Raw genomic sequence first — 15,934 nt, 5'->3', positions numbered from 1 at the left:
TTTCTTCTCTTCCTCCTTTAAGAAACCTTCTTTTTCTTCCACCCTTAAAAAATCTCCTTTTTCTTCCTCCTTAAGAAACCTTCTTTTTCCTATCTCCTTTAAAGAAACTTCTTTCTTCTTTTTCCCCCTTTAAAAACATTCCTTCCTTCTCCTCCCGTAAACTTGCCTTCTTCCTTTGAACCTCCTTTAGAAACCTTCTTTCCTTCTTTTCTCTCCCTTAAGAAACCTTCTTTCTTCTTTTCCTTTTTCCTTCAGGAAACCTTCTTTTTTCCTCACCTTCTCTTCTATGAAATAAATAAAAAAAAAAAAAATTTTCAACTTCCTTTTCCCTCCCTAAAACAAAAATTTTCATCTTCCTTCCCTCCCTAAAACAAAAATTTTCAACTTCTTCTTCCCTCCCTAAAACAAAAATTTTCAACATCCTTCCTTCTCCCCCTAAGGAAGCTAAAATAACAGGTCATATTATTTTTCTAAATAACCGAGGGAAAAGAACCTACTTCTTCCCTTTAAAACTTCATTCCTTTTCCTCCCATGAACAAAACATTCCTTCCTTCCCTCCCTTAAACAAAACTTTTCTTCCCTTCCCTCTGAACAAAAGTTTCCCTTTCCCTCCCTTAAACAAAAATTTCCCCTTCCCTTCCTTAAGGAGTTAAGTTCTAGGCCATATTATTTTTGTACTAAAAAATCGAGGAAAGAACCTTTCCTCCTTACATTCCCCGTTTAGGAAACCTCCCTTCTTTTTCCTTTTCCCTCTTGAAACATTCCTCCCCTCCCGAAAACAAAAATTTTCAACATCCTTCCCTCCCTAAAACAAAAATTTTCAACATCCTTCCCTCTCCTCACTTAAGGAGTTAAGTAGCAAGCCATATATTATTGTTTGTTCGAACCCTAGATGGAGGAAAAAGAAAACCTTCTTTTTCTTCTTACACTCCTTCCCTTAAACCAAACATTCCTTCTCCTCCCTTGAGGTGGTTAAGTACCAGGCCACATTGTTGTTCTTATAACCTAGAAAAGAACCTTTCCTTCTTATTTTCTTTTCTGTTTCTTCTTTTTTTCTTTTCTTTCCTTTTATGAAGAAGCTGGCTGGAAGAAAAAAAAAAGAAAGAAAAAGAAAAGAAAAAGAAAAAAAGAAAGAAAAAGAAAAAAAGAAAGAAAAAGAAGAAAAGGAAGAAAAAGAACGAAATAAAGGAAAGAAGAAAGGAACGAAATAGAAAAGAAAAGAAAAGAAAGGAACGGAATAAAATAAAGGTAGTAGAAGAAGAAAAGAAAGGAAAGAAGAAAAGAAGAAAAGTAAAGGAATAAAGGTAGTGGTGGTACGGAAAGGAAAAGAATAAAAGGCAATAGAACAGAAGAAAGGAACGAAATAAAGAAAAGAAAAGAAAAGAAAAGAAAAGAAAAGAAAAGAAAAGAAAAGAAAAGAAAAGAAAAGAAAAGAAAAGAAAAGAAAAGAAAAGAAAAGAAAAGAAAAGAAAAGAACGAAAAGAAAGGAACGGAATAAAGAAGGAACGGAATAAGAAAAGAAAAGAAAAGAAAAGAAAAGAAAAGAAGAAAGGAACGAAATAGAAAAGAAAAGAAGAAAAAGAACGGAATAGGAAAAGAATAAAAGGCAGTAAAACGAAATAGAGGAGGAACGGAACAAAACGGAACGGAAAAGGAATAAAGGCAATAGAACAGAAGAAGAAAAGAAGAAAAAGAACAGTAGAAGAAAAGGAAAAAAAGAAGAAGAAGAAGAACGAAAAAAAGAAGGAACGAAATAGAGAAGAAAAGAAGAAAAAGAACGAAATAGAGGAGGAGGAACGGAATAGAAAAGGAAAGAAAAGAACGAAATAAAGAAAAGAAGAAAGGAACGAAATAGAAAAGGAAAGAAGAAAGGAACGAAATAAAGAAAAGAAGAAAGGAACGGAATATAGAAAAGAAAAGAAAGGAAAGGAACGGAATATAGAAAAGAAGAAAGGAACCAAATAGAGGAGGAGGAACGGAATAGAAAAGAAAAGAAAGGAACGAAATAAAGAAAAGAAAAGAAGGAACAGATAGAAAAAAAGAAGTAAGAGAAGAAGAAAGGAAAGGAACGGAATATAGAAAAGAAGAAAAGAGGAAAGGAACGAAATAAAGAAAAGAAGAAAGGAACGAAATAAAGAAAAGAAAAGAAAGGAACGGAAAAAAATAAAGGTAGTAGAAGAAGAAAAGAAGAAAAGAAGAAGAAACGGAATATAGAGGAGGAAGAACGAAATAGAGAAGAAAAGGAAAGAAAGGAACGAAATAAAGAAAAGAAGAAAAGAAGAAAAGAAGAAAGAAACGAAATAAAGAAAAGAAGAAAAAGAACGAATAGAAAGGAACGAAATAAAGAAAAGAAGAAAGGAACGGAATACAGAAAAGAAGAAGAAAAAGGAACGAAGTAGAACAGAAGAAAGGAACGGAATAAAGAAAAGAAAAGAAAGGAACGAAATAGAAAAGAACCAATAGCGAAGAAAAGAAGAAAAGAAGTAAAGAAGAAAAGAAAAGAAAAGAAAAGAAAAAAAGAGAAGAAGAAAAAAAGAAGAAAAGAAAAGAAGAAAAGAAAAGAAGAAAAAAAGAAGAAAAGAAAAAGAAAAAAAGAGAAGAAGAACGGTTAAACGTGAAAGGAAAAAAAAAAAAGAAGGTATAGGAGGAAAGAAGTTTCTCGAAAGAAGATATTTTAGAGTGAGTTTTGGGGCGAGCGGGTAAACGGGTAACCGGTAACAGGAAGTAACCGGTAACGAGGTAACCGGTAACTAGGTAACCGGTAACTAGGTAACCGGTAACTAGGTAACCGGTAACTAGGTAACCGGTAACTAGGTAACCGGTAACAGGAAGTAACCGGTAACAGGAAGTAACCGGTAACAGGAAGTAACCGGTAACAGGAAGTAACCGGTAACAGTTGGTAACCGGTAACAGTTGGTAACCGGTAACAGGAAGTAACCGGTAACAGGAAGTAACCGGTAACAGGTAAACCGGTAACAGATAAACGGGTAACAGGTAAACCGGTAACGGGTAACAGGTAAACGGGTAACAGGAAGTAACCGGTAACACGAAGTAACCGGTAACACGAAGTAACCGGTAACACGAAGTAACCGGTAACAGGAAGTAACCGGTAACGAGGTAACCGATAGCAAGGTAACCGGTAATAGGTAAACCGGTAACCGGTAACGGGTAACAGGTAAACGGGTAACAGGTAAACGGGTAACAGGAAGTAACCGGTAACAGGAAGTAACCGGTAACAGGAAGTAACCGGTAACAGGAAGTAACCGGTAACAGGAAGTAACCGGTAACAGGAAGTAACCGGTAACAGGAAGTAACCGGTAACAGGAAGTAACCGGTAACGAGGTAACAGGTAAACCGGTAACGAGGTAACAGGTAAACCGGTAACGAGGTAAACCGGTAACGAGGTAACGGGTAACCTATAACCTGTAACTGAAGAAAAAAGAAAAAAGAAAAAAAGAAAAAGGTAGTAGTAGTAGTAGTTTGAAGGAGTAGTTTCAAAAGAAGTAGTTTCCAAAGAAAGTAGTTTCAAAAGAAGTAGTTTGAAGTAGTAGTTTCCAAAAAGTAGTAGTTTCCAAAGAAAGTCGTTTCCAAAAAGTGGTAGTTTCCAAAGAAAGTAGTTCCAAGAAGTAATTGCGTAAGAGTAGTTTCCAAAGAAGAAAAGAAAATAAAAGAAAAGAAAGAAAAAATATATATATATATATATATATATATGTATGTATGTATGTCGAATTGAAAGGATATATATAGAGGAATATTTTGTAGCAAAAAAAAAAAAAAAAAAAAGTGGGTAGGGGAGCAGGAGGAGGAAAAAATATATGTATATATATACATAGTTTTTTTTTTAATTCTTAATTGTACATATATAATATATGTATAATATATATATATAATATATACTACATATATATATATATATATATATATAACATATGTGTATATATATATATTTTTTAGTTCTGCATTATATAATATATAGTATATAGTTTTTTTTTCTTATTATTAATTGTATATATATAATATATATATATAATATATGTATAATATATATATATATATAATATATACTATATATATATGTAATATATATATATATAGTATATAATTTTTTGTTCTTGACGACGAAGACATAGAATAATCATGGCACCAACAGCAGCAGCGCAGGGTGGTGGTACCACTTCCATGTTTCAGGAGTGGTTACAGCACTTATCGAGTAATGGGAAATTGAATGCCAATGAGAACATTACAGTAAGTGCATATGTGATGGTAACGATACCATATATGTATGTATATATATACGTATGTATATATGTGTATGTATGTGTTGCCTACATCTCCTTTTTTTTTAATTATAGGAACAACTGAAGGAAAATTTAATGACAACATGGGCTGATTTGCAGAGTAGGTTGAAGGCTACTGAGCCACAGGAAGTGAAGGAACTCTGTGCGAAGGTGGGGAAACTTGTGAATCATGGTGGAAATGAGAAGGATCATTATTTGAAGAATATATGCAAAGCTATAGTCATAATAAAATATTTCATAAGTGGTGTGGATGCAAAGTGGGATGCGGGGAAGGATAGCATAAGGAAGGAAGTTCTTACTACAGAAAAAGCTTATCCACGTTGTATTGTTGGTGCCGTTGCCATGTCCGAACTGTACGGAGATCATTGCAAACTGAAGGAAGTTATAGAGGAAATTGAATCAGCCGTGAATGACAAATTGGAGGATCACTTGAAGAAGGACGGAAAGAACCTTCAGGACCAACTGAATAATTGTACTGGAGTGGACCTTAACGCTTTACTTATTGGTAAAGCAATTCTTGGGGACACTATTAAAAATTGGAAACAAGAAGAAAGAGTTAAAGGAAAGCAGGGGAATGGAGAGTGGAAGGCGTGGGTGCCTTGGGTGTATTGGCAAATTGTCTGCGGTTCGGAGAAGGACCATACGAAATTGCAACAGCAGAAGGAAAAGAATAAAGAAGTCTTAACGGAATTTTCCGGAATGGACAAAGCAAACACTGAATTAATGAACGAATTAATGAGTGAAAAGGAGATATTAACACTCGAAGATGTGCGGAAGGTATTGGAGACATCTATTGAGAATGGGAAACCCCTTGAAGTTACCAATTTAATGAATAAATTAGATGGGACCATCAAACAGAAGCAAGGTAAGTACAAATGAAAAAGGAAAAGGAAGAAAGGGAGAAGGAATAAAAGAAAAAGAGAAAAAGAAATATAAGGAAAAAAAAAAAAAAAAAAAAAAACCTCCAGATTCAGGGGTGTTAGAATATGGTGGTAAGGGTGTCAAAAATCGGATTCCTGGTTTAGAAATGACCGTTGTTGGGGTGTTGGAATAAAGTTGTAGGGGTATTGGAATAAGGTTGTAGGGTATAGGAGTAAGGTTGTAGGGGTGTCAGAATGCGGATTTAGGCTGTTACAACAAGGTTTTTAGGGTGTTAGAATAAGGTTCCGGCCTTAGGAGTAAGGTGGTAGGGCTGTTGGAATAGAGGTTGTTGGGGTGTCAGAATAAGGTGGTAAGGGTGTCAGAATAAGGTGGTAAGGGTGTCAGAATAAGGTGGTAAGGGTGTCAGAATAAGGTGGTAAGGGTGTCAGAATAAGGTGATAAGGGTGTCAGAATAAGGTGGTAAGGGTGTCAGAATAAGGTGGTAAGGGTGTTAGACGTCAGATTCCGGGTTTAGGAAGAAGGTTTCAGGGTGTTAGAACTTAGATTAGGGGTTTAGGAGGAAGTTGTCAGGGTGTAAGATCTTAGATTCCGTGTTTAGGAGGAAGTTGTCAGGGTGTAAGATCTTAGATTCCGGATTTAGGAGGAAGGTGTCAGGGCGTTAGGACTTAGATTCCGGGTTTAGGACGGAGGTGTCAGGGCGTTAGGACTTAGATTCCGGGTTTAGGAGTAAGGTTTCAGGGTGTTGGGACTTAGATTCCGGGTTTAGGAGGAAGGTGTCAGGGTGTTAGAACTTAGATTCCGGGTTGAGGACAATGGTGTCAGGGTGTAAGTACTTAGATTGCGGGTTTAGGACAAAGGTGTCAGGGTGTTAGAACTTAGATTCCGGGTTTATGAAGAAGGTGTCCGGTTGTTATAACTTAGATTCCGGGTTTAGGAAGAAGGTGTCAGGGTGTTAGAACTTAGATTCAGGGTTTAAGACAATGGTGTAAGCGTGTTAGAACTTAGATTCCCGGTTTAGGAGGAAGGTGTCAGGGTGTTAGAACTTAAATTCCGGGTTTAAGGGGAAGGTTTCAGGGTGTTAGGACTTAGATTTCGGGTTTAGCAGGAAGGTGTCAGGGTGTAAGAACTTAGATTCCGGGTTCAGGACAAAGGTGTCTGGGTGCTAGAACTTAGATTCCGGGTTTAGGACAAAGGTGTCAGGGTGTTAGATCTTAGATTCCTGGTTTAGGAGGAAGTTGTCAGGGTGTTAGAATAAGATTGTTGTGTACAGGTGTAAGGTTGTGGGGGTGCTAGAAGTCAGATTCCAGGTTTAGGACAAAGGGGTCAGGGTGTTAGAACTTAGATTCCGGGTTTAGGAGGAAGTTGTTAGGGTGTTAGAACTTAGATTCCGGGTTTAGGAGGAAGTTGTTAGGGTGTTAGAAGTCAGATTCCGGGTTTAGGAGGAAGGTGTCAGGGTGTAAGAACTTAGATTCCGGGTTTAGGAGGAATGTTGTAGGGTTGTTAGAAGTCAGATTCCGGGTTTAGGAGGAAGGTTGTTGGGGTGTTGGAATGATGTTGTTGGGGTGTTGGAATGATGTTGTTGGGGTGTTAGAATATGGTTGTTTTGGGGGTGTTAGAATATGGCTGTTTTGGGGCTGTTAGAATATGGTTGTTTTGGGGGTGTTAGAATATGGTTGTTTTGGGGGTGTTAGAATATGGTTGTTTTGGGGGTGTTAGAATATGGTTGTTTTGGGGATGTTAGAATATGGTTGTTTTGGGGGTGTTAGAATATGGTTGTTTTGGGGGTGTTAGAATATGGTTGTTTTGGGGGTGTTAGAATATGGTTCTTTTGGGGATGTTAGAATATGGTTGTTGGGGTTTTAGAATAAGGTTGTAGGGGTGTCAGAATAGGGTCGTAGGGTTGTTGGAATAAGGTTTTAGGGGTATTAGAATAAGGTTGTACGGTTCTTGGAATAAGGTTATAAGGGTATTAGAATAAGGTTGTAGGGTATAGGAGTAAGGTTGTAGGGGTGTCAGAATGCGGATTTAGGCTGTTACAACAAGGTTTTTAGGGTGTTAGAATAAGGTTCCGGCCTTAGGAGTAAGGTGGTAGGGCTGTTGGAATAGAGGTTGTTGGGGTGTCAGAATAAGGTGGTAAGGGTGTCAGAATAAGGTGGTAAGGGTGTCAGAATAAGGTGGTAAGGGTGTCAGAATAAGGTGGTAAGGGTGTCAGAATAAGGTGATAAGGGTGTCAGAATAAGGTGGTAAGGGTGTCAGAATAAGGTGGTAAGGGTGTCAGAATAAGGTGATAAGGGTGTCAGAATAAGGTGGTAAGGGTGTCAGAATAAGGTGGTAAGGGTGTTAGAACTTAGATTCCTGGTTTAGGAGGAAGGTGTCAGGGTGTAAGAACTTAGATTCCGCGTTTAGGACAGAGGTGTCAGGGTGTTAGAACTTAGATTCCGGTTTTTAGGAGGAAGTTGTCAGGGTGTCAGAAATCAGATTTCGGGTTTAGGAAGAAGGTTGTAGGTGTGTTAGAATATGGTTTCAAGGGTTTAGGAGGAAGGTGTCGGGTGTTAGAATTCAGATTCCGGGTTTAGAACAAAGGTGTCAGGGTGTTAGAAGCCAGATTCCGGGTTTAGGAGTAAGGTCTTAGGGGTGTTAGAAATCAGATTTCGGGTTTAGGAGGAAGGCTGTTTGGGTATTGGAATAAGGTTGTATGGGTATTAGAACGAGGTTTCAGGGTATAAGAGTAAGGTTCCTGTTTTTGGAGTAAGGTTTCAGGGTTTAGGAATAAGGTTCCAGGGTTTAGGAATAAGGTTCCAGGTTTTAGTAATAAGGTTTTAGGGTTATTAGAGTAAGGTTTCGGGGTTATATTTAGCTGCTTTAAAGGGGGGGAAGTAAAGGAAAAACTCCTCGCAGACAGGAACTGGATACGGCACCAGCCGGATGGTACGAACCCGATGGTATATACCTGATGGTGGGAGCTGGATGGTGGAGACTGGATGGTGGGAACTGGATGGTAGGAACTGGATGGTGGGGACTGGATGATAGAAACCGGATGGTATGAACAGGATGGTATGAACCGGATGGTATGAACCGGAATAGTATGAACCGGATGGTATGAACCTGATGGTGGAGACTGGATGGTGCAGACTGGATGGTAGGGACCGGATGGTGGGAACCGGACGGTATGAAGCGGATGGTGGGAGCCGGATGGTGGGAACTGGATGGTTGGAACAGGATGGTGGAAACCGGATGGTAGGTACCGGATGCTAGTAAGGGGATTCTGGAGACTCGATGGTGGAGACTGGATGGTATGAACCGGATGGTATGAACCGGATGGTATGAACCGGATGGTATGAACCGGATGGTGCGAACTGGATGGTGGGAACTGGATGGTGGAGACTGGATGGTGGAGACTGGATGGTGGAGACTGGATGGTATGAACTGTATGGTACAAACCGGACAGTATGAACCGGATGGTATGAAGCGGATGGTAGGCACCGGATGGTAGGAACCGGATGGTATGAACCGGATGGTAGGAACCGGATGGTAGGAACCGAATGGTATGAACCGGACGGTATGAACCGGATGGTATGAACCGGATGGTAGTGACCGGACGGTATAGACCGGATGGTGGGAGCCTGATGGTATGAACCGGATGGTTTGAACCGGATGGTAGAAACCGCATGGCAGGGAAGCATCCCAGCATCCCTCCCGGGAGGGGGGATAGGTAAAACTCCTCGAAGACAAAGACCGGATACTGGACACCAACCGGATGGTATGAACAGGATGGTATGAACGGGATGGTAGTAACCGCATGGTGGGTACTGGACGGTGGGAACTGGATGGTAGGAACTGGATGGTATGAACCGGATGGTGGAGACTGGATGGTATGAACTGGATGGTGCAGACTGGATGGTATGAACCGGATGGTTGGAACTGGATGGTGGGAATGTGGATGGTGGGAAGTGGATGGTGGGAAGTGGATGGTGGGAATGTGGATGGTGGGAAGTGGATGGTATGAACCCGATGGTATTAACCGGATGGTAGGAACCGGATCGTAGAAACCGGATGGTAGGAACCGGATGGTATGAACCGGATACTACACACTAACCTGACGGTATGAATCGGATGGTATGGACCGGATGGTATGAACCGGATGGTATGAACGGGATGGTATGAGCCGGATAGTAGGTAGCGGATGGTGGAGATTGGATGGTAGTAGTCGGATGGTAGTAACCGGATGGTATGTATCGGATGGTATGAACCGGATGGTATGAACCGCATGGTATGAACCGGATGGTAGAAATCGGATGGTATGAATCGGACGGTAGGAACTGGATGGTGGGAGGTGGATGGTATAAACTGGATGGTATGAACCGGATGGTGGGAACCGGTTGGTAGTAATTAGATGGTGGGAACCGGATGGTAGTAATTAGATGGTGGGAACAGGATGGTGGGAACAGGATGGTGGGAACTGGATGGTATAAACCGGATGGTAGGAACCGAATGGTGGGAAGTGGATGGTGGGAAACTGGATGGTGGAGACTGGATGGTAGACACCGGATGGTATAAACCGGATGGTAGTAACCGAATGGTATGAACCGGATGGTAGTGACCGGAAGATAGTAACCGGATGGTAGTGACCGGACGGTATAGATCGGATGGTAGGAACCGGATGGTAGTAACCGGATGGTATGAACCGGACGGTAATGACTGGATGGTGGGAGGTGGATGGTGGGAACTGGATGGTGGAGACTGGATGGTGGGAGGCGGATGGTGGGAACTGGATACTACACCAACCGGATGGCATATAAAACCGCATATTTAGAACAAACTAGACGGAAAAAAAATGGAAAAAATTTTTCATCGATTGTGGATGACATACATTTATTCAATCTACATAAGTACATACAACATACAACATACAACATACAACATACAACATACAACATACAACATACAACATACAACATACAACATACATACATACAACATACAACATACAACATACAACATACAACATACATATATATATACACACATGGTACTTTACATATCCTATTAATCTTCCTTTTTTTACAGCTGAAGTATGCATGAAGCAAGATGGCAACAGTTTATGTGATCGCCTAAAATGTGCAAAGGATCATTGGAAATTGACGGATGGAAAGGGACAACCGGAGGTAAGCAACAGCACGGTGAAGTATGCAAAAGGGTGTACATATATATATATATATGTATATATATATGTATATATGTGTGTATATGTATATGTATATATATATCTATATATATATCTTTTCCTTTTCTATATAGAAGGATTTCTGGAACAACAGCGTCCAGGTGAAGCTGACGAGTCTCTTCTCTGATGCGATTACTAGTAGTATTGGCACCCCTGCTAACCATTGCGACAACGCGCAAGACTTAGATACTGCAAATAAAGCAGCATGCAATCACATTACAGCATTGTTGAGCAAGATGAACACAACCACAAATGGCACTAACCAATTGTCTGAACAAATTATAAAATGTGCTTTGTTAAATGCTTATGCTAAAAAATTAAAAGACGAAGCAAAAGAAAAAGGGTATTGTGACATAGACAAGGGGCTACAAGAGGCTTTTAGTAAAAGTAGTACCATCATGCAAAGTGCATCATCTCAATGCAATAAAGATACTAATGGTCCTAATTCCTGTTTTCAATGTAATTGGAACAATAATGACGAGCTTAAAAATTGCCGCATTGACAATGGCTCCAGCCCAAAGGAGGAAGTAAAGGAAAAAGTGGAATTATTGCTCAAAGACAACCCCCAAACGAAGCAGGAACAAATACAACAAACCGTGACTGAGATGCATAATAAAAGTACTTTATGTGAACGAGTAAAATGTGCATTGAATTGGTATGAGAAGAAGAATGGACACGTAAGTGGACACACGCCACCTGTTTGGGTGTTATGGAATGACCATTACACATATACACATATACATATATATGTATATGTATATATATGTATACATATATATATACCAATGTATATGCATGTACGTACATACATATACTCATATGTATGTATACATATGAGTATATGTATACATACATATGTATATATGCATATGCATTTATGCATATGCATATATATATATATATATATATATATATATATATTACTTCACTTGTAGACTGAAATGTGGAAGAAAGTGGAGGAGGAAGTTGTCCAGCCGCTCGGCCAGGCCATGTCTAGTACAGCCGCATATGGGGGCACACACTGCGATCACTTGGACAACAAGAACAAAGAAATGTGTCTCCTCTTTGCAAAAGGATTACACCACATGTACAAGGAAACAAATGATAGCGGCAATGATGCTACGAAGTTGTTTAAACGAACTATGATGTGTGCAGCACTAAATGCGTACGCCAAAAAATTGAAAGATGATGCAGCGCGGAAGAACGGAAAGGGGAGCTGTGACATAAGTGGGGGCATAGATCACGCTTTTGGTAAAGGTAAAGACATTATGGGGAGTGCGGCAGCTCAATGCCAAACTGGTAATAGTGCTCACTGCTTTGAGTGTACACAGGACCAAAGCCTTGAAAATTGCTCCATTAACACATCTGGTGGCGAAACTCAGGAAGTGAAGGACAAATTGACGACATTTCTGAACGAAGAAGACACTGGACTGAAGGAATCTTTGGACAAAATATGTAAGTAGACATCTCAATCACAATAACCCCCCAACCAAACCCCCCAAACACAGCAAGAAAAAAGAGAAAAAAAAAAAAAAAAAAAAAATATAAAAGGTGGGGGGGAAGAGTATGATGAGGAGGATGAAGGTGATGAGAAGGTTTTCGGGGTATTAGAAGTCAGATTCCGCGTTTAGGAGTAAGGTTGTTGGGGTATTGGAATAACGTCTTAGGGGTGTCAGAATAAAGTTGTAGGGGTGTTAGAATATGGTTGTATGGGTGTTAGAATAATATTGTAGGGGTGTCAGAATAAAGTTGTAGGGGTGTCAGAATAAAGTTGTAGGGGTGTCAGAATAAAGTTGTAGGGGTGTTAGAATATGGTTGTATGGGTGTTAGAATAATATTGTAGGGGTGTCAGAATAAAGTTGTAGGGGTGTCAGAATAAAGTTGTAGGGGTGTCAGAATAAAGTTGTAGGGGTGTTAGAATATGGTTGTATGGGTGTTAGAATAATATTGTAGGGGTGTCAGAATAAAGTTGTAGGGGTGTCAGAATAAAGTTGTAGGGGTGTCAGAATAAAGTTGTTGGGGTGTCAGAATAAAGTTGTAGGGGTGTCAGAATAAAGTTGTAGGGGTGTCAGAATAAAGTTGTAGGGGTGTCAGAATAAAGTTGTAGGGGTGTTAGAATAATGTTGTATGGGTGTTAGAATAATGTTGTATGGGTGTTAGAATAATGTTGTATGGGTGTTAGAATAATGTTGTATGGGTGTTAGAATAATGTTGTATGGGTTTTAGAATAATGTTGTATGGGTGTTAGAATAATGTTGTATGGGTGTTAGAATGGGGTGTCCGGGTATAGGAGTAATACTGTATGGGTGTTAGAAGTGAGATTCCGGGTTTAGGATGGTGACTGTTTTGAGTGTACACAGGACCAAAGTTTTGATAATTGCGAAATTAACACAAATGGCCAGGGCAACACTCAAAATGTAAATAGCAAATTGGAAGGAATGCTTAACGACGAAGCAACTGGACTGACGGAATCTTTGGACAAAATATGTAAGTAGACACCACAATCGTAATAACCCCCCCAATCACAATAACCAACCAAACCCCCCAACCAACCCCCAAACACAGCAAAAAAAAAAAAAAAAAAAAAAAAAAAAAAAAAAAAGGAAAGGAAAATAATATAAGGTGTGGGGGGAAGAGTATGATGAGGAAGATGAAGGGGATGAGGAGATTTTGGGGGGTGTTAGAATTCAGATTCCGGGTTTAGGAGTAGGGTTTCAGGGTATAAGAGTAAAGGTTTTAGGGTTTAGGAGTAAGGTTCCGGGGTTAGCTTTAGCTACTTTAGGGGGGGGAGAGGAAAGACTCCTCGTAGAGAGGGACTATATACAACGACGACCGTATGGTATGAACCGGATAGTAGTAACAGGACGGTATGAACCGGATGGTATGAACCGGATGGCAGGGAAGCATCCCAGCATCCCTCCCGGGAGGGGGAGAGGAAAAACTCCTCGCAGACAGAAACCGGATACTACAGACTAACCGGATGTTGGGAACCGGATGGTAGACACCGGATGGTAGTAACCGGACGGTAGTGACCGGATGGTAGAAACCGAATGGTAGTAACCGGATGGTAGAAACCTGACGGTAGAAACCGGATGGTATGAACCTGATAATATGAACCGGATGGTAGTGACCGGATGGTAGACACCGGATGGCAGGGAAGCATCCCAGCATCCCTCCCGGGAGGGGTAGGAAAAAACTCCTCGCAGACAGGGACCGGATACTACACACTAACCGGGTAGTAGTAACCGGATGGTAGAAATCGGATGGTATGAACCTGATAGTATGAACCGGATGGTATGAACCAGATGGTAGAAACCGGATGGTAGGTACCGGATGGTAGGTATCGGATGGTAGGTACCGGATGGTAGGTATCGGATGGTAGGTTCCGGATGGTAGGTACCGGATGGTAGGTATCGAATAGTGGGAAGTGGATGGTAGAAACTGGATGGTAGTGACCTGATGGTAGGTACCGGATGGCATGGAAGCATCCCAGCATCCCTCCCGGGAGGGGTAGGTAAAACTCCTCGAACACAAAAACCGGATACGACGACGACAGGATGGTGGTAACCGGATGGCAACGAAACCGGATACTGCAGAACCAATCTACCAATATTTACTATAGGACTCTGTGTTCATGGGGGGAAGTGGACAACATCACTTCGGACGACCTTACTGATTACATAGACAATTATCGTAATCATGTTACTTATCCTTTGTACATTGTTCTTTCTTCTTATAGGTTTACCATGTCTAGATAAGGAGAACCTATGTGAGCGTGCAGAATGTGTTATAGGGAGATGGAAGGCAAATGGGAACAGCCATCCTACAGTAAGGGAGAAAACATATTTCTTATAATAGTCCAGCAGCATGAGATGTGTCTAATATAATATATATGTGTTGGGGAGGAAAAAGGACGTATAAAAATTTTTGGCTTAGGTAAGAGTGGGTTTCGTACATTTTTCTTCTTTTTTTTTTTTCTCTTCCTTCTTTGCATAGAGTGACCCATGGGATGATGTCAAAAATGAATTGAAGAGCCTTTCTGAGGAGATACAAACGAATAAGGGCAGTGTCTCCAACCACTGTACGGACCTCGATGGAGATAATAAAGAAGCATGTTTGCTTATTGCTTCAGGATTAAAGAGTATTTATGAAATTAAGGCAGGTCAGGGTACGGGGAAGACCACGAGGAAGGAGTTAGAGGACCAATTATTTAAACGTACCATGCGCTGTGTTTTATTAAATGCTTTTGCTGATAAATTAGAAAAACTTCCATGTGCAGACGAAAAGAATGTAAAGGACGCAATAACCAAGGCATTTAATGATAAAAATAAAGACATTAAGAATGCAAGTGATGTGTGCAAGAATGATGGTGATAAATGTTTTAAGTGTGAGAGGTATGAGAGTCTCGCCAGTTGCCTAATTGGCGAGAACAGTAACAAGGAAAAAGTAAAAGGAAAAGTAGAACCCATGCTAGAGAAATATGATACACTCAAGAAAGAATCTCTGGAGAAGACCATATGTAAGTAAACCCCAACCCAACCAACAACACCAACACTACAAAATGTTGGTACGAATGATACGAACACAATTGTGTTGGTACCACCAACACTACAAAATGTTGGTTGTATGTTGGTACCAACATACTAACACACAACCAACATACTGACACAACCAACATACTAACACAACCCACATACTAACACAAAACCAACATACTAACACAACCAACATACTAACACAACCAACATACTACCACGAACCAACGTACTAACACAACCAAACATGCTAACATAACCAACATACTAACATAACCAACATACTAACATAACCAACATACTAACATAACCAACGTACTAACACAACCAACATACTAACACAACAACCAACATACTAACACAACAACCAACATACTAACACAACACAACATACTAACACAACCAACATACTAACATAACCAACATACTAACACAACCAACATACTAACATAACCACTACAACGCAACTACAACAACACAACTACAACACAACCACAACAACACAACCACAACAACACAACAACAACAACAACAACAACAACAACCAACACAACCAACAACACTACTACTACTAGTACTACTACTACTACTACTACTAGTTCCTTATCGAAGTCTTCTCTAACCAAGACCATATGTAAGTAGACATTTTTTTTTCTCTCCTCCAACCTACCAATAACAAATATATGACCATTCCACATCCATTCCACATCCATTCCACATCCATTCCACATCCATTCCACATCCACATCCATTCACATCCATTCCACATCCATTCACATCCATTCCACATCCATTTCCAAAACAAACAAACAAAAACAAAAACCAACGAACAGAAACAAAAGAACAAAAACAACAACAACAGCAAAAATACAACAGCAAAAATACAACAACAAAAATACAACAACAAAAACAATAACAATAACATTATATGTATATACGCATATATACATATAAGTATATATATGTATACATATACGTATATGTACATATGTGTA

At 39.9% G+C, this 15,934-nt stretch overlaps 1 protein-coding gene across 1 annotated transcript in view; it reads left to right on the top strand.

Annotated features, from left to right (window-relative positions):
- Nucleotides 1-4,137: 4,137 nt before the first annotated feature.
- PKNH_1451200 (SICAvar, type I) overlaps nt 4,138-15,934 on the top strand; it is a gene marked incomplete at both ends in the record, with an annotated part of 18,407 nt that continues 6,610 nt past the window's right edge. The window contains 7 exons of the mRNA XM_039113673.1: nt 4,138-4,245; nt 4,353-5,163; nt 10,248-10,345; nt 10,479-11,081; nt 11,340-11,859; nt 14,144-14,232; nt 14,401-14,923. Of these exons, the coding sequence (XP_038970043.1) occupies nt 4,138-4,245; nt 4,353-5,163; nt 10,248-10,345; nt 10,479-11,081; nt 11,340-11,859; nt 14,144-14,232; nt 14,401-14,923 (2,752 nt within the window). The remainder of the gene's footprint in view (nt 4,246-4,352; nt 5,164-10,247; nt 10,346-10,478; nt 11,082-11,339; nt 11,860-14,143; nt 14,233-14,400; nt 14,924-15,934) is intronic.

The sequence above is a fragment of the Plasmodium knowlesi genome, assembly GCF_000006355.2.
Source record: "Plasmodium knowlesi strain H genome assembly, chromosome: 14".
Classification (NCBI taxonomy): domain Eukaryota; phylum Apicomplexa; class Aconoidasida; order Haemosporida; family Plasmodiidae; genus Plasmodium; species Plasmodium knowlesi.
Note: the sequence above shows the minus strand (reverse complement) of the source record. Positions and strands in the feature narration are given on the sequence as shown.